At 38.4% G+C, this 22418-nt stretch overlaps 1 protein-coding gene across 3 annotated transcripts in view; it reads right to left on the reverse strand.

The window, feature by feature from the left end:
• Positions 1 to 22418, reverse strand: part of ADAMTS12 (ADAM metallopeptidase with thrombospondin type 1 motif 12) — a 173052-nt gene that overhangs the window by 61446 nt on the left and 89188 nt on the right. For all 3 annotated transcript variants that reach the window (XM_038170323.1, XM_072030844.1, XM_038170324.2), the window contains 8 exons: positions 14210 to 14406; positions 11249 to 11332; positions 9516 to 9640; positions 7225 to 7374; positions 4474 to 4617; positions 4072 to 4216; positions 356 to 448; positions 5 to 150 (listed from right to left, as the gene is read on the reverse strand). In XM_038170323.1, coding sequence (XP_038026251.1) covers positions 5 to 150; positions 356 to 448; positions 4072 to 4216; positions 4474 to 4617; positions 7225 to 7374; positions 9516 to 9640; positions 11249 to 11332; positions 14210 to 14406 — 1084 coding nt within the window. The remainder of the gene's footprint in view (positions 1 to 4; positions 151 to 355; positions 449 to 4071; positions 4217 to 4473; positions 4618 to 7224; positions 7375 to 9515; positions 9641 to 11248; positions 11333 to 14209; positions 14407 to 22418) is intronic.

Raw genomic sequence — 22418 nt, forward strand, 5'->3', positions numbered from 1 at the left:
TTACTCTGGGTTATCACATGGTCTCTCTGCGCTCTGAACTCCTGCCCCACAGGTCCTTGTGCAATGGGACCAGGATGACCAGACACCCCATCCACCATGGACTGCTTCTGGAGTCTTGCCTACTGTAATGCACTCACCAGAGAAGCACCACTGTCAAGAGAACAAAAAGGACAAACAGGTTAAGATTATTAAAACAGAAAAATGTTACATGAATTGTTATTTCAATCTCTGAAGGTTGACAACTTAGTGGAAATTGAAACAGAGATGTCACAGGACATCCTTCTACACCAAACAATAGCAGAGCTATTCATGGTTTTTCTGCTTCCGTTTTGCAGACACCACAACTCACAGTCACCTTGTTTTCTCCACATCGAGTTCCATCCGCAGCAGCATCCAGTTTGGAGCGGCAGGAGCCCTTTACTGAGCACCACAGTGTTTGGCAAAGGTTCTGGAAAAGAAATAAAACTGCAGCAGTCTGAAGCAGAGCTGAAGAACTCCAATGGCCAAGAGTTTCAAAATATTTCCCACAGTTTTGTACATCAATTTAGAAAGCCTTATAAGGGCTGTATTTCCAGAGACATGTTCAAAGTTTTCCACAAGTTAGGACCCAACAAAGGTCCAAATTCAAGTACTGCTCCTTACGGTAGAAGGAGTGTATATGACAAATACAAAACAGTCAGTACTTTCTATCAAGTTAACTAACCAAATTATATTTGTGAGTTTAAATACTTCCCTCATAGGCTGCTCACCTCCTACCTACACACAGGAAAAATGGCTTTACAAAGTTTGGGCACTACTGTTTACATTGAAAGAGAACAGAGTCTGCAATATTTTCTTTTAAAGAGTACTAATGAATACATTATTCAATTTTGTATTTCTGTTTGCCTGAAAACTCACAAAGAAATAAAAGGTTACAGGTAAATACAGGTAAATGAAAACAATGCCACAGTACAACAGCCAGGTTAACCGTCATGAGCTCACAAAATTGGAAGAGATCAAAACACAGGTCTCCTAAAACATCAGCCAAGCAGATACTCAGGAAATGATCTAAAAGAAGTTCAGGCAAACTGGCTGAGAAAAAAAAAAGCTTGGTAGGCTGGAAACAGCAAGGGCTCTGGTTGGTGAATACTGGCAGATTAACAAACTTAGAAACAGGTGCAAGTTCAATGCAGTTCCCTGTCAGTAAAGCACAGAATTTCAGCTGCTGCTCTGCATGCAGGGGTCAGCTCTCTACACAAGGGACAGAAACTCCTGAGAGTCAAAGATAGCAGGTCAAGAATTGTTACAGCCACCTTACAATTGCTCTTCACTCAAGCAGAACTATTCTCTATACAGAGAGGAGAGACATCAAGGGCAATTCCCCCTTGACAGAGGTGGTTAATACATCTCATGCAGACCTGACACAGTTCACATACAAATCAACTGCTCTTCTGGTTTATGTATAGAAGCCATGCATGCTTAGGAAATCCTAAGTCTGTGGAAAAACATTTCCAAGTTGGAGAAACCAGGGATATCAGAGAGAGTGTGCAGTCCCAAATGGAACAGCAGAAGCAAAAGCCCAGAAGCTCTGGGCCAAATCTTGGCTGAGGGTGTTTAACTGCAGAATTCAGTACTGGGAAAGGGAACAAACCTGGCAGCGTATACCTGTGAAACTGAGACAGCCCTGTGTTATCGCATAGGAGAACCAGCAAGAACTACCCCACTGTCAGCTTCCACTGGGATTCTCAAAGTAAAAAATATGCTGGGCTTGGGAGCCAACACTGAAATTGGACACTTGGGAAAATGCAGCCCCAACGAGCTAGCAGCAACGTTTGGCTGAATTTGAAATCAAAAACTTGGCTGCTGGTTTCTGAGCTGCTTCTACTTAAAATAGCTAAGCTTAGGCATAGTCTGTTATTTATGTTCTGCATTGCATGTTCACCAGGAAAGAAATTTGATAATGCAAAACGTTTCTAAGTACTTTACATGTCCAGTTGGAAATACATTGTCTGGGATATTGTATCTCTGCTCATGTAGCTGCTTTTGGCCGATATTTTCGAGCCAGAGATTGTTTTGCAGTTCCCTATTTATAGTTCAAGAGTAGCATTACTGTGCAACTCTTTGTGGAACCATCATTGTCAGCATGTAAAGACAGAGCTAACCAAATGTTCTGGATGATGAATTTTCCATGTACCAGAGCTTTTCTCCATCTCTAAAAATAGTGGAGCACTGTTTACTTTGTACTTTTGGAAATACATGAAGAACAGCTAGGAATTCATGACTGTAACATGGACTCACTGCAAGGCAAGTGATTTTATCATCAGCACCATGGTGTGTACACTTTCCACTCTATCTGTGAGTTGAGAGTCTGTGCCTTCATGTTAAGCTCCTGCAGTCTCTCCTATAGAAAGCTGAGCATCCACTTACTACTTGGAAAACTCCTCCTAACCTGTATTTTGCTTTTCTTTTCACATTATAGTGACAACATATATGTATTTCACAAGATACTAGAGGAATCTGTAAGTGTAATCACTGAGCCTTTGGGCATCTTCAACTATATACTGACATATACTAAATACTGATTCTTCCCTCAGAAAGAATCTGTGGATCGAATTCAGACATTAAAAGTTACACAACAAACGTAGCTTGGTCAGTGAATGTTCAGTAAAAACTGGAAAGGTAAATAATAGTCTGGTTTCTTAGATGAAATGCCACACAAACTATACTAATTCATAATCAAGCTTCTTGCCAGTGCAGCTACCTGCAAAACACAGTCCTTGCACTAAAAAGCAAAATAAGATGATATCAATTAATTTTCTGACATATATCTAGCTGTAAAATCGGTTCATCAAGAGATGCTGAATGTAGAGGCCCACAGGTTCAAACCCAAGGAGACACAGAATGAACCAGCACTGCAAAATTACACTTTAATTTTCTATCTGTACTGTTGGACAAATTACACTAGCTGAGGAAACTGGAACAGCAAATGAAAGCAATTTTTCAATACCTGCTTCAGATTCAGTAGTTGCAGTTCAACATTGGTAATCATGTTATCTATTAAGGCTAAGGGAGATTAATCAGAAGTAATCCCTCTAATAGGAGAGTAAATGAGGATACGCATAATTATCCAAATGGAATAAACAATCAAGATCAGCAGTCCCCAACCCACAGTTGTGCACAGTACCTTGCCTAGTGAAGACACTACTGCCACAGCCCTGCTTAACACGCAGAGGAAAATGTTATGCTGCCTGCAAAGTTTAATTAATATTGTTGCCCAAAACTCAGCAAAACCTAGTTATCACTTAGCTAGACTAGCACTTCAAACCACTGTTTCTGAACTCCTCCGTGTAGGAAAGGACTGCACTGAGCTTCATAGCTCTGAACATGCTATGTACAGTTACAATGGCACAGCGTGACACCATTGCTAATATAATCTGCTACTCTGCAGTGCTTCCTAGCTCTTGCAGGGAATTGTGCTGATGTCACTATACCATTCTCATGCATCTTCACACAGCACTGTTTTGCTGTGCTGTGAGATAAAACCCCAGGGTAACTACAAATTACCTGTTTAGACATAAAAATCTCATGTATGATGGGGACACAGATTCTTCATAGTCTATGGATCGAAATTTCCTTTAATTAGTTAGACCACCATGAGTATGAAATTCTTCAGAAAATACTTCCTAGAACTGAATATTTGTTACCAGTATGATTTGGTCACTTGAAAGCTATATGCTTGAAAAGCACCTTGTTTTTGATAACAGGACTTAAGTTCCACTGCTAATTTACCTAAAATCAGGATTTTAATTTTCAAACCAAAATGACTCCACCATTGAATGACAGGTACTTAACATCAAGTATGGGGAGACCCAGTAAATGTCTTGGAATATATAAGGCAAACAGTGCAACAAGTCTGCAGGGTAGAATTAAAACACTGTGTTACGCAATGCTTGTACTGCGCATCTAGCCTACAAGACTGAACATGCTATACATGTAGTTAGCAACTGAGGTTGGTTCACTGACTGCACTTCCACACTGTTCCAAATGTTTAAGCTGTTATTAGTAGAAAGAAGAAAAATACAGAGCACTCACATCCACATCTTCACAGAAAGTAGCATTGGAGCCATACTGAAGCTGGCACTGGTGATGTACATCATAAATCATTCCAGGAGCAATGATTGGCGACTTTAAGAATTCTTTTTGGGGGATATCATCCAGACAGAATCCCCACCCTCGGCTGAAAAACAAAAATTGCATATTAAAAAAAATAAACAAAGCTAAACAAAAGCCATCTTTTTGATGCCTCTATACCGACTTGTAGTATCTAATTGTTAACGGTAATTTTTGATATGGCCTTTGGAAACAACAGTTCCAGATTCCAGCTAAGATACACTGCAGTGCTACTGACAAACAGCACTTGTTTCTGGTAGTTTATCGAACTTTTCATACACAGTTGTACTCATTTCAGGGAAATGCTACAACCCAATCACTCACTCTAGGAAACGTGTGATGTATTCCTTGCTGCACGGTGACCAGGTGAGTGGAGTAGGATCGTACTGCAGCTGCCGGGACATGATGTACGGGCGCTTTCCAACAGGCTCACAGTCGTTCTCTTTTCCGTCATGCTGGATACCAAAACTGGAAAAACAAAACAACATCTAATAACTCCAGCTGATCGGATGTACCGCAACACTCATCTAGATGTTCCACGCTGTGTTTAAAAGACAGTAGGGTTGCTTCTGCCTCTGGTGAACTGCAGATACCCGTTTGTCAAAAAAAAAACACCCAAACACATAAATCTGACCCAAAACATACCAAAAATCTACATTTCAACAGGCTTTCAAATATATCTGTTATGCACAGCAATATTATCAGACCAAACAAAATAAAATAAAATAAAGAAGTGTCAAAGATTACATTCAGGGCTATTTTTAAGGTTGTCAGAACGCTATTGCACAACTTGGCCAGGAGTGCCAGTTTAAACCTCAAAGTTATGTCAAAGCTTCTAGAGTGCTTCCTAACTTGTGGAGCCCAGTTGCTTAGACTTGTACTACTTTAACTATGGTCAGGCTTTGTTACACTTTCTTTCACTCCCTTATTTTGCCTCTATTGCTTCTTTTTATGTCTCTTTTGGTAGATTTAGACAAAAACATTTTCCACATTACTGAACTTCAGTGGATTAGCCTCCAAACTTCACTTCTTCCTATTTAACTTCCTCCAGATGTATTTTACAAACAGATCTCCACGGCAGGAAGCTGTCTTTCCAACAGCTTTCTCTTCAGCTTTTCTGACTTATTATGAGATTTCTTTATTCAACACCTTATAAAAGTCATAAACAAAAAACTTTGTGTGGGATTCAGTGGACTAAACATAAATGATTCCACATCATCTCAGTGTGAAGGAGATTATCTGAAATAATAACATACAGAGATATTAGTATATGAAAGATTTTGACACCTGCATTGTTAACATCTGAAGTTGTATATGTCCGTGTGTAAAAGAGCAGTGAAAACTAACTCAGGTCATGATTCAGTAATGAATCAGACAAAGACCTTTCCGGTGAGTTCAAACCACTAAGACTTTGTTTCTGGAAAATGTAATTGTACCATGACTCAAATGTTCCAAATGCAGAGCACGGCTTCAGTCAGAATCAACTGCAGTTAACAGGCCTAAGCTATAACATCAAGTGTGTCCCCCTAGTGACAGGCCCTTTTCCATGAACAGGGTCTGTTGATGCAGGAGTCTGTGAACATTTGGAGGGACAGTATGAGAAAGAGTGACTTTGAAATCCATTTAAAATGGGTGCAGTTTTTTTCTTTTTTTTTCCTCTCTTTATTTCGCTCTCTCTCTCTCTCTTTTTTTTTTTTAATCTGTTCTTACAGACTTTTATTAGCCATTTAGAACTTTTATATATATGTACACTATGCTGGCTTGGGTAAAGTATGGTTTCAAGTTCATGATGAACTCTACAGCATTCCACTGTCTTTGCGGAGACCATACTTAAAGGCAAGGAGGCCCTGCAGCACTCTGCAAAAGCTAGTACAGCAGTACTGTCTCACAGCATCCAAAAGACGGTGAGTTACCAGCCATGTAGGTCAAACCAGGAGGTCACGCATGACTCTATGGCGAAGTGTTTTCTGATAACAAGCAGTAATGAAAAAGCTTTCTGTCAGCAAGAGGTTGTGGGGACCAAGAGACTAAACCTCAAAGCACCTAGATCCAATTATGAATGATTTCATCATTATTTGCTTACATTATTTCCTTTCTGAGAACTGACAGGTTGAATAAAGAAAGGCCAATTAATACGTAAGTAATCTTTTTATCAGATTTTATATCTCATCAGGAAATACAGACTCCATCCTGAGTGGAGGTTTGGTACATAATGAAAGTAATGTGATACAGCAACGAACATGTCACCTAGCCAAGCAACATGGCCCGAATGAAAAGTGCCAACATTTTATTCAAACCAAAGTATCCACAAGAATTTTCTAGCCAGGAGAAAGCAACTCAGTCTCAAAAGATTCAAAAATCCAAATACTTCAGGTGAGTTTAATAAATCAACTAACCAACCAAAACACCCTCACAAAGTGGGAATACGGAGAAATCTAGTTTCAAGCAAAAAGACCCAATCATAGAAAAATAAAAAGTTTAGGCAGGTCCAAAACTAAATGCCTAATAAACTTAGTCAACTTGACCTACATGAACCAACAATGGGAATATTAATCTACGGAAACTACCAGTTACTAAGACAAGACAAAAAGTAACTATATGTTAAGACAGGACTTCATACATGTATTTCTGTGAAGTTTGGCTGGTTGAATTAAAACCAGTTTCCAGCTAAATCTAAAATACTCAAATACACTGATAGAATATGAATGTTTTATATAAATGATTTTGATTAATTTGAAGATTATATGAAGTAATTGCATAGTAATTCAATATGTGCTAGGAAAAGTGAGTATGGGAGAAAAGGCATTAAGTGATGATTGTTTGCAGCTTAATTATGTAAATGTATTGCCCTAGCAGAATGTTAAAAGGGGTATACTAAATAATTCTAAGTATAAACAAAGGTCAAAGAATTAAGAATCTCTTATTCCTCTGCTCATTAAAAACCAGCATGGTTTTGATTTCAATAATGAAGAGACATTAACTCACTCCTTGTTTTGTTTCTGACTGGCAATTCAACCATTAATAAGCAAAGAATAAGTTAAACTCATCATGGTCCCCCTTCACTTTCAACTATACCTGTGTCCAAGTTCATGAGCAATAGTGAATGCCAATGGAAGGCCAGAATCTTCATTGATGTTACAGCTTCTGTGAGGCTGACACATGCCTGACAGATGAGACAAACCTAAAGTTTCACATGGACGATTCATACCAGCACAAATGTCCTTTCTAGAATTTAAAAAAAAAGAAAAGAAAAGAAAAGAAAAAAGTCTTACCATTAAAAGTTTTAAAACAACTGCAGAGAGTCCCTTACAATGGGTTGAGTGTTCCTCTCCCCTCTCATAATGTATCACTGCTAATTTGTGCTAATTTTTTTAAACAAAGCATCGTGATAACGTTTTACAAACATACACGTAACAACATGCACTTGTTCTGGTATTACTGTTTACAGTGCTATAATTTGTAATCAATATTGACATTGCTGTTGTGCCTGAATACATATGTTTATTCTCAACTTGCAAAAGAAGGTTTTAAAATCTCCACTTCTGACAGTGTTTTGATTATAGCACATGTGAAGTTTTCTAGCACATGCCTGATGATGAATGACATGCAGAATTTCTTTTCTTCTAATTTTTGTACAAGGATTTACTAGTCAGGACAATAGTTTTCTCTCTAGTGATCCACTCTCAGCCTCTTTAATCTGCTTTAGCTTTAGCTTTCACTAGGTCTCTTCTTATAACATCTTTAAGAAAAGTCACCCTTTAATTCCACCACCTCACTTAGGACATCAGACCCACAGCTACAGGCAGCCAGTGTGCTGCTGCAGAAGAGTCTCCACACTACCGTGGTGCCAAAATCCCTGTAAGCTGTTTAGGCCAACAATTCACCTCCCTCATCATGGAATATTCCCCTAGCAAACAGGTGTGTGCTGCTGTGTCATTGCCAACATTAAGGAACTGCACACAGTCAAAAACTGGGCCCTTCTGTCAAAAGGTTTGGCTGGATTCTGTCCAGTCTGCTAGAAGAACTGGAAGAAAGACATGCATTTTTGGGCTCTGAACAGGGCTCTGAACAGGAGGGAATGAGACAGATCCTCACAGGGATCCTCAGAAATCTGGGATCTCCTTCTACCAGTTCAGTCAGAGCAGGCTGAGGGGGTTACAACCATATTTCAGGCTCTTTGGAGGAACATCCAACTGCAACAGGGTCTCCTCTTAGGTTAAGAATGGCAATTTAGATCCTGTATATCAGCACTGCCAGGTACAATGCATTTGCAGCCACTGAAGGGTTGCCAGAGAGGTGATCCAACATTTACCCAAACACACATTGGCTTCATTTAAATAAAATGTCTGAAGACTGTTTATTTGGAGAGGTAAACCACTCAACATTTGGAGACTTCTTATTCTTGTCCTTATTTTAACACCTGTTGATTTTCTTACTGTACAACTAGAGTTTTTGTTTGTTTGTTTTAAGTTGTTCAGTTTGTGTGTTGGTTTTTGGTTTGGTTTGGTTTGTTGTTTGTTTGTTTGTTTGTTTTTTTGTTTTGTTTGTTTGTTTTTTACCTGACAGACTAGTTTAGGACTTTTTTTTCCAGATCTGGAACCCAATCTTTCCTCTAAGTTGTGTGTAGACTGGATCGATTCTGACAGGCCTGCAGAATTTCTGCCTCATGTCCTGCCACATACTCCCTGGGTAACCTCATTTATCACCTTTAAGTTTTGTGTGCCTCCATTGCTCACATGTAAGAAAAAGATTTTCTCTTACTCAGAATACTGAGATAAAATCACACACTTTAAATTGTAGTCTTCAAAAATATTTGTCCATTCTGAACTGCACCTGTATATTATTTTAGGATTTGTCATTATGCAGTTGCTTATCTACATGATAGGTTGTTTGGTATATTCCTTCAAAAAAGATTAAAGAAGTGACTGAGCATTAAATGAGACAGGATCAGGTGGGGTGAAAGACCTGAGCTCTGTAAACTTCTAGTCTCTTGGGACATACAGTTCTCAATTTCCTGACTAAGGTGCATGTCTAATAAAACACCCACATTCGTATATAGAGTGTTATATGTACTTTGAAAACAAATGAAAAACAATATCTTTAAAAGGTACAGCAGGTCTAACCTTCACCACATGTTTTTATAATATAACTCATATTCTCTGCCTTTGTGAATGTCAGGCATACTTACACTAGTTTATTTTTGCATTAACACTGTGTTTCTGAAACAGCATGTCTTCATCAGATAAATCACTTTACTGGGAAAGCAGAATGAACTAAACGAAGACATAAGCTAACAAAAAAAAATCATCACCAAAAGTAATACAACTAAAAAATATCTAGTTCCATCTAGTGAACTTCTGTCATACCTGGTTAGAAGGACAGCCACATCGTGATGCATAGGGTTGACATCACTCTTGGGATTGACACTCTTTTGCCATTTGCAGAAGCTGGCTAGTGTCTTATCAGCATGGTGAACTATCTTCAAGCCTTGCTAATGGGAAGTGAAAGAAAATACTATTGTAAATACAAGACTGTATTGCAATAACATGCCAGCAATGTTAGCTATGAAGTCTGAAATATAGTTGCTTATGCTTTTACCTAAGCTAGAGCAATTGTTAAGAGTAATGACATGTATTTATATATCATCTTGAATATTAAGTTAAAATCTTTACTTTTTAATGATGCAGCTAACAAAAAATAAAAGGCAGAATGTACTTTTTTTTTGTAAGTGGGCTTCATAAAATCCAATGGCATCGAAATTTTTGAACAAACATTTTGTATTTTCTCGAAAGCACTTTTCCCTTTTTTTTAATTAAGAGGGTAACAAATAACTAGCGTGGGACTTCATGCTCATGTTTGTCACTGGGTGTGATGTGAACAAACTTATGCTTAGGGAATAATTACACTTCTAAGGGCATATCTCTTTCACAATGTTTTTAAATTCCAAGAAAAGACAATGCAGTCATAGATGCGTCTTCCTTATCTTATGATTATATAACATACATGCAAGTTACCAAAACTTCAGAAATATAAAGTATGCAAAATAAATTAATTAAGAAGGACTATTTTCCCCTTTCTGGTCTTGGGTACCTGTCCTATCTTTCCTTTGTTTATTGTAGCAATTTTTTTACAAAGTATCTAGATAACATTGCTACCAGATTATCACTTCTGAGTAACTAAACCCCAAAATTTTAAATATAACCACCATGTTTACTTCCAGCATTGCCATACTCAACTGAATAGTAATCCATGCTTTATTTTCAAAACAGACACAGAAATTTAGCAAGTACACTTAATTGGAGGTCACTATAGAGTTCAGGGATCAGCTGTCCTGTTTAAGACATGAACTACAGTTTTTGCCTGCTTAATCTTATTTCACAAGGCATAGCCTCACTCCCTGGCTTTGTTCACTGCCTTCAATAGCATTGCTACCATTTGGATTATGGTCACAAACCATAAGTCACTGAGAAAATCCCCTCAATGTGTTCCTGCAGTCAGAGCAGGAAATAAAATTATCACAATCAGCATGTATTTAAGCATGTAGCAAAATAGTTGTGCATCACTGACATTGGAAACTGCCAATACACAGCTAGTTCACAGCAATTAGCATCTACTTAGACCTCATTTTTGAACTTTGAAAGAGATCTAATAAGAAAAATGTGTACTGCAGCTGTACAATAATAGATTTACTTCTTCAGGGACCTGCAAATACTCTAGTATTACACTTCATAATGCGTTTCAGATAATGTCAGGTAATTAGATTCTGAATGGTGACACATGTTAATTTTTGTTCCTCATCTAATCTTCCTTAGTATCCCATGTTCTTTTGACACTCAAGAGATTCCATTTTGCCATTCCTAATTTACCCATTTTAATTACATTTTCCTTGAGGATTTTATGCAAAAATACCTGAAGTCATGAGCTAAATACTTTCCTGCTCAGGAAAGGATTTATCCTAAAAGCAGATGTGCCAAAGTCAACAGATTAACGGAAGAGTAAAATTAACAAACTATTTTAAGCAAACAAATCTTCCTCTCCATAATTAGGGCTCAACTCCCAGGTGTCATAAATGGTATTTTAAGGAAAATTAAAACCTTACCTCCTCCTCCTCGAAGAGGATGAGCCGGACCAGCACAATGTGAATTGCATTGCCAATGCTTGGATCATGGAACAGCCCTGTGACCTGTGCCAGAGCCAGGAGGTATGAGATTAACTGATTCCTCTATAGCAGAACAGAACTTTAGAGAGAAAATATGGCATTTACTTCAAGCACACTGTACACCTTGGGATGTGAGGTGTAGTTTTGTTTTTCTTTAACTTTTTAGATCCCCAATACACTTCACTGAAAATTTAGTGAAAACTGACGTTAGAGCTACCACAAAGTGCAGCTCTGTCAAATGAGTGATGCTACAGGATTTGACAAAAATTACTAACCCAAAGAACAAAAGCATAGATTACACACACAAGATTATTTTGTCCATTTGTCATCCAGACGAATGCACCAGCTTTGGGCCTGCATCCTTCACTGCCTGCTGAAACACTTCAAAGTTCTTGAAAAATATTAACAGAAATGAATGTAACATCTACAGTCACACAATAATGATGGAGGGGTCATCTCAGGGTGCAAAAGAACAGCACGTAAAATCCTCATGTTTTGGTTTGATAGGAATCAGTTTCTGCCACACCAAAGCATTAGTAACTCTGTATTAGGCAAACAGAAATCAGTTAAATGATGGATACGCATATTCTTACATCACAGAAGAGGATGCAAAAAACAAAAGTAAAGATAATGAATCCATATTTAAAAAAAAAAAAAGGCAAAACATTAAGGCAAGAATTGAACTCCAGAAAAACTTGGCCAAATAAAATGTGATTAACATTATCATAATGCTGAATTAGGCAGAAGAAAATGGAATGAGAATAGTATATAGTGAGAATCTACCTATAGGTGAGCTATGCTTTGTATCACAAGAAATATGCATGGATAAAAAAGATTGCATTTAGGTCAAAATTGGTTTGGAGAATACCATTAAAGGAGAAATTACTGAGATATAGTGGAAATTGTGATTTTAAATACAAAGATTTGATTTGTTTACAATCCTTTTTCAAGATATGGGGCTAGAAATTGAATCATTTTTGGGTAACCCTAATATATCAGGTACAGACTGCAGAGAAAATGTTAAGACTTGTTTGTTCCTGAATCAAATCATGGCAGTGTTTTATTCCATGGGTTTTCCCTGTGTAGACAAAACTTCACGTGCCCAAATCATCTTTGTGTCTCTTCACCGAGACTCATTACCTCACTAAGCTAGCCAGACCACTTGGGGTAATGTCAGGAACACACAGTACAAATGTAAGCAATAGATCAATTGTCATGGCTAGAATTACACTGTGATTAATTTTGTATATATTACACACACACCATGATAAGGACATGGAATACGTCTTCAACAGACTCTCCAAGGTCAATACCTGTTATGATACAGATAACAACATGAAATAATCTGTAGTCTGTCTCATGAAACATTACTGCTTTTCCCAGGTCAACTTATATTTTGAAACTTGTCACACAGTAAAAAACATTGAAAGTTAAACTGTTAAACTTTCTTTCTCTCTCTCTCTCTTTCTTTCTTTCTTTTAAACATGGTCTTTATATTAGAAGCAGGAAACTTATCTGGAAAAGCAGTTGTACTCATTTTGGCTGGTATAGAGTTAATTTTCTTCATAGTAGCTCATATGGTGCTGATTTACGACACAGATGTTTCAGCTGTTGCTGAACAGTGTGTATTTGGTGTCAAGAATTCCTGTTTCTCACAATGCCCATCAGCAAGTAGGCTGGGGGTGTGCGAGAAGTTGGGAGGGGGGGACAGCTGACTCCATCTGACCAAAGGGATATTCCATAGGGGAATTCTGAAGGCACAGTGTCATTCTCAGCCATAAATGCTGGGGGGAAGGGGAAAATGAGAGATGACATTTAGAGTTATGATGTTTGTCTTCCCAAGTAACCCTTATGCATGATGAAGCCCTGCTTTCCTGGAAATGGCTAAATATCTGCCTGTCAGTGGGAAGCAGTGAATGAACTCCTTGGTTTGCTTTACTTGTACACACAGCTTTGCTTTACCAATTAAACTGTGTTTATCTCAACCAAGGAGTATCCTCACTTGTACGTGATGTATGGCTTGGGTTGGAAGGGACCTTAAATATCATCTAGTTCCATTCCATCCCCCCTGCCATAGGCAGGGATGCCACCCATTAGACCAGGCTTGCCAGCGCCCCATCCAGCCTGGCCCTGAACACCACCAGAGATGGGGCATCCCTCTAATACCCTTCTAATTCTCTTCCTCACCCCACTGAAGTGTTGTTGGGGGGGGAGGGGGGGGGTAAAGCAAGTAACTGTGTAAAGGGGGTAAAGCAAGTAACTTAGGGCTTAGCTGTCTACTGGGACTAACAACAAAAGTGACAGAAAGGAAAAAAATCATTGCAAAAAATGCTACTGTCAAATATGTAGGTAGCCAAATCATTTCTGTTAGATATAAAACCTACACCCTAAATGTTTTGGCTGAACTTCAATAACAGCATATGACTCCAAATTGCACTATCTTTATAATGTTAGAGCAAAGTTCAAATTCACTACAATTGCTAGTGGGCTCCTGTATACCTTTATAATTCAAAGACATGGGAAAGAATCCCTAATGCGTGAAACTGTAGAATTTTTCTCTATTACTGCAGCTACAGTTTACTGATCAGCAACAGGTTCTAGGGGAGAACAGGAATTTCAGCTAAATGAAAGTTAGTGCTAGAATTTATAAATTTGTGGTACTGTCCTCAAAACTAAGAACTGCAGAATTTTCATTTAAAATCCAGAGAAAAATGACATCTATTCATCTAAGGAAAAAAAATGCTTTAAAAGACAGAATTTTAATAAGTATGTATGAACTATATTCCATTTCTTTCAGTGAACAATGTTACCAACTTGTTTCTAGGTGATTAGCTAAATAATAAAGTTGAAATTTGCTCCATTCATCTAAAGACAAACAAAAAAATGAAATGTTTTACATACCATGTTCATTATAGTGAGGATATATGATTCCACATGATCACTTCCATGATACTCAACCATCTTACTGTCTGCAACCACAAGCGTCTCCACCCATCGCTCCTTGCTGACAGATCGCCGAGAAACCTTTCTGACAGCCATATGATTCTGTTCCCATTTCTCCCTTCGACGTTCTTCTTGTTTGAAAAAGCTGAGGGTATCTGGAGGGGTAAGAAGCAACACTGACTTCAAAATATTTTCAAGCTTGATTTACATTTGTTGTGTATGGCTGTAGTACTTGTGGACAGTAAGGCAGCACTGCAGAGTCACACGATGATATAGGTTGGTATGGCTGCCACCCACCTGACCAAAAAACTTCAAAGTGACATCAGCCTGCTGAGGGCCAAGTCCAGTGAGGTTCTGAATATCTCCCCCACGTGGATTAAAAGGTGCTCCGAAATACATATCCAGTCATCCCTACTCAAATACCAGGCACTAAAGTGCAAGACAGAGCCAAGTTTAAAAAACTGAAATGGAGATGCCCTTTTCAAGGTTTTTCTCTTCCATGCTTTCGCTCTTAACTTTCCCACGACGCCAATTCATAGTTTAAGATAAGGGATATACTTTCTCCACAGGCAGCTCTTATCCTCAGCAGGATGGCAAATTAGGCCGAGCACTTTGGTACATCCACGAATGGTTTGTTCTGTACATTAAGAATATCACCCTGTAAGCCCTAAGGGGTGGGAATGCTTTATCAGTGGTGTCATCTGAATAACAGTGAGGCAGAGAGCTGCTGGCCCCACAGCTGCCTGTCATGTTGTCTGACTGACAGGTGAGTCCCTTAGTGCTTCCACTGTAATTTTGGGATCTGTACATCCAGACTGTTTTGGGAAGTTTTTTGCTATGCAGAGTTGCAAGCAACCCTGCCCTGTGCTCAGCACGGATAATTACTCTCAAGAACAGAAGAGAACAGAACAGAACAGTTCAGTTGGAAGGGACCTTCAAAGACCATCAAGTCCAACTGCCAGACTTCTTCAGGGATAAACAAAAGTTAAAGCATGCCACTGAAGGCATTATCCAAATACTGCTTGAACACTGAGAGGTATGGGGTATCAACAACCTTGCCAAGAAACTTGTTCCAGTGTCTGGCCACCCTCATGGTAAATACATTTTTCCTAATATGCAGTCTGAACCACCCCTGGCACAGCTTTTTGTGCTTCTGTCCTTCTATCTGTGAATGCCAGCCAGCTGCATTATCAGAGAAGCAGTGGAAATGTAAATATCCCTAGGCCTAAAAAAGAAGTGAGAGATGCCAGTCTGACAGAAACTGGTGACAATTTTCCAAGCTAGAAGCCAGAGAAATACTTTTTTGGTGCTGGGATTCCCCAAGTCCTAAGAAGGATCAGGAGTGCTTCTTGTTATTACAGATATTGCTGTAGCCCTTTGGAATCTCATTCATGGAAGAGGATGTCCTAGTTCCAGACAGGGTACATTCACAGGCCTTTAAGTGCCTACAGCCTGTCCAGCATTACCCCACACCACTGTGTGGCAGGGGACAGTTATCAAGCATTACCTCCGTCTTCCAGCACTACTGAGCATTAAGGGACAGCTGCCACACTTCAGGTATAGATGACCTGGTGGCTAGGTCTAAAATCCGTGTGTTCACATCAGCAGCAGATCTGTTATGCTTCTGTCACCAAAGTGCTGTTTGCCATTTACAAGACGTAAATTCAGTCAGAATGTATTGTGATATGTTAAATGCCTGTATGTAGCACCATTGGACAATCACGATGTGCATAATACACCTCTCAGCATAAATGGCATCTGATATCTTGGGTTATTGTACGTGTGCAACAGAAGATGCACAGGACTTCAGAAATGAGTTCTCTGAGGTCAGTCTGGAAGTTGCATACTGAAAGAAATCCTGGTACTGATGGTGCATTATTTATAAAATCGGAACACGCCATACTAATAATCAAAACTAGAGCACATGTATAACAATTAGAACTGACTTCAATACACAAATGTGCATTACACAGCTGCTTTGTTAGTTAATGCACACAGTGATCTGTTAGCACTGTGGTGCACCTGGCATGAACCACTGACAAGCACGCAATCATACAAACTTACCCCATCCAGGTTCATTTTATTCAATGGAAGCCTGTAGTTGCCTGGACTGCTTTCTAAAGCATACTATACTAAGCTCGATTAGTATACTATGCTAATTAATTAATATACTATGCAGGATGTCACGTATTCTATACCATAGATACAGAATATAATAAATAAATTAAAATAGTTGTATGAACTGGCATTTGCATTTTAAAAGATGCTGAAAATACTACTTGTGAAGGCCAAAGAACTGTAAGATTTTTTATCTTCTTGGCAAGACAAACCTCATAAAAATTACAAAAAGCTTGAATAAATGTAAACGAATTCCAGCAAGCACATAAGCTGCTAAATTTACTATCCATAAACTGTCACAATAAAAAGCCCAACAGTATAAATTTCCTTTGTGATTACCAACCCAAATAATATGTCAGTGTCATCCTACGTAGCTGCACAAGCAGACTGTGCTGAAAATATATATCAACTAGTAAAAAAAAAAAGTGCTCAATAAAGAAAGTTCTCTTCCCATCAAGTCAATGGACTCAAAGAGAGCAATACATTTTGCTATATTAATCTTGAAGAAAGAACTGCATGGAAAAATAGTTTCTTATCTACCTGGAAAAATATAATTTTTGAGTAAAGACAAACAGAATAAATTGATTGGTTCATTTTGTTTTGTTTGTTTGTTTGTTTAAGAGAAGGAAATGGATCATCTCTTCTACAATCCCTACCCTAACTCCACTAGCTGCAGCATCACTCCTGCCATCTTCCCCAACCTTTGTTCAGTTACCGTAATACTCACTGCTATCAGGGCTATTTATGAAATGCATTCATTGATATCTCCCAGATATTTCTGTGGTTTTCAGCAGTCTTATTTCTCTCAGTAGCTCAATTTTCAAGGATTTTGTCCCGAGAAACACATTCCCCACAGCTATATGAACAAAAGATTCTGCTCAGACTGCTGGTTAAACCATTTGCTTATGGCCATACAAAACACCATGTCAGAGGTCAGGCTTTGTACTCACATCCACCAAAGACTTTTAGTTATTGTCTGGAGAGGTGATAGCTCTGTACGTACAAATTTTTAAAGCCATTCAGACTGCAACAATGAACAGCCCTCAGGTCTGTTGATCTGGTTCAGCAAAAGGATATAAACTGCAGGAAAGTCCAGAGAAGAGATCTGAGTTATGAAAATTGATGTCATGTAGCAAGAAAGTGCTGCAGTCAAAACCCTTTCCTAAGTGTCAACTCCTTCCTGTGCAGGGATCTAACCTAGACACGGGGTGCTGTTGGAGAAGTGGATACCCAGCTGTGGTAAGTCACCTGTCAGCTTTGTTAGTGAGATGAAGCAGAAAGAACCTCTTGGAGCTACACTAACATACAGGCAGGTATAAAGCATGGTTCTACTTCTGCTTTCATATCTCTGTGAATGATGATTGTCTCTTTAAGTTTTTTTTTCTGAAGTAAGGTAACATTGCTTTACTTTTACCTTAAATTTGCAGTGTTGCATGTGATTTCAGAGTTGCTGGCAATCCCCAGGTATTCTGTTGGCCAGTAATGGCAATCTTAACAAGGAGCCCACAAGTTCAGGAATATCCAAGGAGGGATGGATAGTTTAAAACCTCCTAACACACAGTGCTGCCTGAAAACAACCTGCTTGCTTCCCACACCACAATCATAAATGCTGAGAATGCCCCACAAATAGAACAGAGAAAGTGGGTTTCCATGCATTTTTGAAAAGCTAGACATGGGTAGATACAGTGCTGAGATCCCTAGGAACAGAAAAAAAATTTTTGCTGAAAGTACACCCTGGATAGTCACAGACTCAGTAAATAGAGGGTTGGTAAGAGATTCATTTAACAAACTGCATGAAATTCAAGCAGCAGCATTCAGAAGTTTCTGTCTGTTGTGGGAGATAATTTTGCAGATGTGAGGTTTTTATTAAAACACCTGACTTGGCCAAATGGGTCACATACGATGTTACATTGGTCATACATGAGACATCCAGCCATATCACAAGAGAAATTGTGTAGAGGACAACATTTCACCATATTCTCATTAGAATTTTAGAATCGTTAGAAGATTGTAGGTGTTTTTGTTGTTGTTGTTTTTGGTTTTGTTCTTGTTTGTTTTTAAAATCAAAATCCAATAGTTTTTTAGTGAAAAATGTCTCCTGAAACTATTCATACAAATCCTATCTGAACTGGACAACATACATGGCCTCTCAGATACGCAGGAAGATTTTAACTGTGAGTCTGAATGAAATAAGAAGTACAAAAAAAATTATCCAGTGCAGGTTAAAGCTGCATGGCTTTTGGGAAGGAAACAAATCTATATTCTTTTAGCAAATCAATTCTATTTTATATTAAGTGGCAACAGAAATACATAGTTATTTTACCAGTTCCCATTAAGATCAAACTTTCTAATCTTTAAGAAGTAATCTTGATAGCTGCACTATAAAAAATGTTCAAATCCATTTTGAACAACTCATCCACTCAAGAAGTTGCCTGATTATTTTTTGTAGTTTTTGTTGTTGTTCTTTTTTTTGTTAATTCTGCTTTTTTTTTTTTTTTTTAACCCCCCAACTCCCTTGAAGAATTGATAGTACTCAGCTTACAGGCATTATGTGAGATTTCCATATCAAAGGCTCTCTTTCCACCTTTGTTTCCTGCAGGTGTTGCTCGAAGAAGAGCGCGGCATACAGTGGAACAGACAGGGACCTGAGGGTGCTAACTGCACACAGACACCTTTCAACACCTTTGGAGATCCACAAGGGCTTTGAAGAAGCAAAGTGAAAATGTCTGTAAATTCCCAGGAGAGGAGAGCGCAGCCTTTGACTGAAGGATGTCAGACAAAGTATAGTTGTGCATATTTATGTCTTCACTTTTTATCTTCATCTCCTTTCTCTTTGCACATGGGCTCTTTCATTTTTACCACACTGTATTATTCAATGTCAATATGCTACATCTCTAGACATGAGGTATGTACAATGCTAGGGATGCTAGAATATTAAATTCCATCCTGTTCAGAACTTTCTAAATTATGATTTTTCTTAAAACCTTCTCTCTATGTCTTGCTCTAAGACATGCCCTTAGCTTTAAGCATTAACAAAAAGACCACAGTTTGGGGGTGAGTTCTTCAAGTGGTCAATAAACTCTGTTGCAAAGCAGTCACCGTACAAGGGCAGATGAATAAGCATATGAAATCATTTTTATAAACACTTATCCATAGCTGAAAAGAACACAAGTTCAACCATAGACTAAATAAAGGAAAGGTTGAAGAGTGACTCAGCTAATAAGAGTTAAAAAACAAACAAAAAAAAAAAAAAAAACACAGTAAGACAGAGGAAATCAACATGTCTTTCTGAAAAGTGACCATCATCCTATCAGTTTTGGGATAGATCTAATAAAAGACTTGGCTTTTATGCAGGAGAAGCTTCTCACATAACCAATGTCCAACCTTACCAGGCTGTACCGAAATTCTGGAGAGGACACAGGACACATGCCCTACAAGCATAGACCTCCAGGATATGGCTGCAAGCCATATAACAGGTTTATAATAACAGGTTTCTCCTTGGCATTGGGAGGTCATCCCTGAAAGACACAGTGACCTCAGTCTCCATGGGCATGGGAGCCTTTGTTCCTTCCACAATGATCTAGGCTTTCCAGCAGTCTGCACAGGCTCCTGACTGTCCTCATCAACATGGGAGCTGGGTACAAATTGTTCAGGATTCACATGTAGTTCCAGAAAGGGAGGTCCATCTCCTGCCTTCCAGGCAGTGAAGCAGCAATGTTCCTAAAAATTCCTTTCTTATGATCACTTACAGCACTGGGGGCTCTGGTATGCTTTGTCACCAAATGTATAGCTTGCTCTATTCAGATCACAGAATCACAGAATTTCTAGGTTGTAAGAGACCTCAAGATCATCGAGTCCAACCTCTGACCTAAGATGCAGCAGACTGGTTGTTTTGGGCAGCAAAATATCACAGCTCTACCTGACAATTTACTGCAAGATCTTACTATTAATCTACAAAACTAAAAAGCAATAGTTTACTCAATACAGTAAGTGAACCTCATCCCCTGGTCTAATTCTCTTTGCTGAAATGAATAAGGGAAGGATTTAGAAAAGCTCTGTGTCCCTAAGTACACTAGTCACTCTGTATCCACAATCTCTTCTTACACATACAATTTCGATTACAAATAACCTTAATACGTCTGGATGCTGAAAATGTGAGAGTGAAAATTCACGCACTGTACAGAAAAACTGTTGTAAAACAAGGAAGAAAGGATGAGATTTTAAAACAGAACAGGTAACCAAACCATCTCTTTTTATGAGCATTTCTGAAACAGACAAAGCTAAACCACACAAATGCTTTCTGAGTGTTAAACAGTGTTCACAAAGGAAGCTACTACAGCTATTTAATCATGTACTTCCCATGTTGACACCAAACATCCAAGACACAACAAAAATAAGTACAGGGAAAGAAAACTTGCATCTTTGCAAACTTTAACTTCAACACTCCTGCTGTCAAAATATCAACAATAAAACAGTAGAGTCATATCACTCTAACGCAGAATGAAGCTAAAATTTGTGTTGACTGATGCAGTTAATTAGATGCTGCTGCTAAGTGTATCTGCCACTCATTACCACTTACAATGGAAGGATGGAATGAAAAATGTTCTGGACTACTGGCATCAGGAGGTATACAGAGAACAACGTCACAGGAAATATTTCCTTCTGTTTGAATATTCTCATTTTTTTCCCAAGGGATTAAATCCAAGTCTTTAAGGGACAAATAAATATATAGATCCATGTGATGCTGTTCTAGGAGTACATTATTTCATGTGGCTTGAACTCTCCATGCTCTTTTATCTGTTAATTTTAGTGGCAGGTCCCTCTTATTCTTTTGATAACATCGGTGTGATGGGTGAGAAGAACAAGGTGACTTTTCTACAAATTTAATCTAGCACTTATTAACATGGCATCTTAAATCAGTTTACCTTGCAGAATAATTCTTCTATTTCTGTTTTATGAAAACAAGTATTTTCTAAAAAAGAATACATCTCACTGTAAAACAAATTTACAGATTAAGGATTCCCAGTAAATTATGTCTATAACTTAATGTCTGTTACCAAATCATTTAAGAATTGCTGACTTCAGGAAATGTAGTTTTGTGAAGCCGTTATGATATGAACAAGAATTTAAACATATGGGCTTTATTAATATTTTTTTCTTCTTTTTACATACCTGTATGCAACTTTATTTGCACGAAATGAAGGCAAATGACTAAAAGCAATATCTTGAAGTATTTGTCTGCACTTTGTCAGGGCTGACTTATACTCCAGCAAGGTTAACAGAATAGCAGCCAGAAGCTTTTCAATCGGACTGCAAAGATTTTAATTAATGTTCCATAAATTTCATTCAGATTATAATGAAGAAAAATAAACTACTTATATGTTGGTGGTCAGGGGTCACCAGCCTCCTTTAATCAGGAAAAAGAGCAAGGCTAAAAAGCCACAAGAATCTTATTCTTGCAGTATTCGCTAAGTCTGCATGCTGTAGGAAAGCATTTGTAGATACAGCAGCATTCAGTAGAGAAAGAAACTTTCAAAACTCTGGAAGGATACATGCTTTGTAGAGTTTCTTGGAGGTACAGACAGGAGGACAGTTACGAACCAGCAGGAAACTGGCAGCACAGGCCTCTGGAGTGCCTATTTTCTTTTTGAAGAACTACTTAGGACTATATTCCAAATCTTTGGGCAGTCAGAGTGATTTAGATCATAGAATCACAGAATCGTTCAGGTTGCAAAAGTCCTCTAAGATCACCTGGTACAACCTTTAACCTAGAACAGCCAAGTCCACCATTGAACTGAGCACTACCTCTACACATTTTTTTTGAAAACCGCCATGGCTGGTGACTCAAGCACTTCCCTGAGCAGCCTGTTCCAATCCCACACAACACTTTCAGTAAACAAATTTCTCCTAATAGCCAACTTAAACCTCCCCTGGTGCAACTTAAGGCCATTTCCTCATCTTATCACTTAGTGCTTGGGATAAGAAACCAACCCCCACCTCGCTACAACCTCCTTTAAGATAATTGTAAAGTACAATGAAGTCTTCCCTG

The sequence above is a fragment of the Anas platyrhynchos genome, chromosome Z (genome assembly GCF_047663525.1).
Source record: "Anas platyrhynchos isolate ZD024472 breed Pekin duck chromosome Z, IASCAAS_PekinDuck_T2T, whole genome shotgun sequence".
Taxonomy (NCBI): Eukaryota; Metazoa; Chordata; class Aves; order Anseriformes; family Anatidae; genus Anas; species Anas platyrhynchos.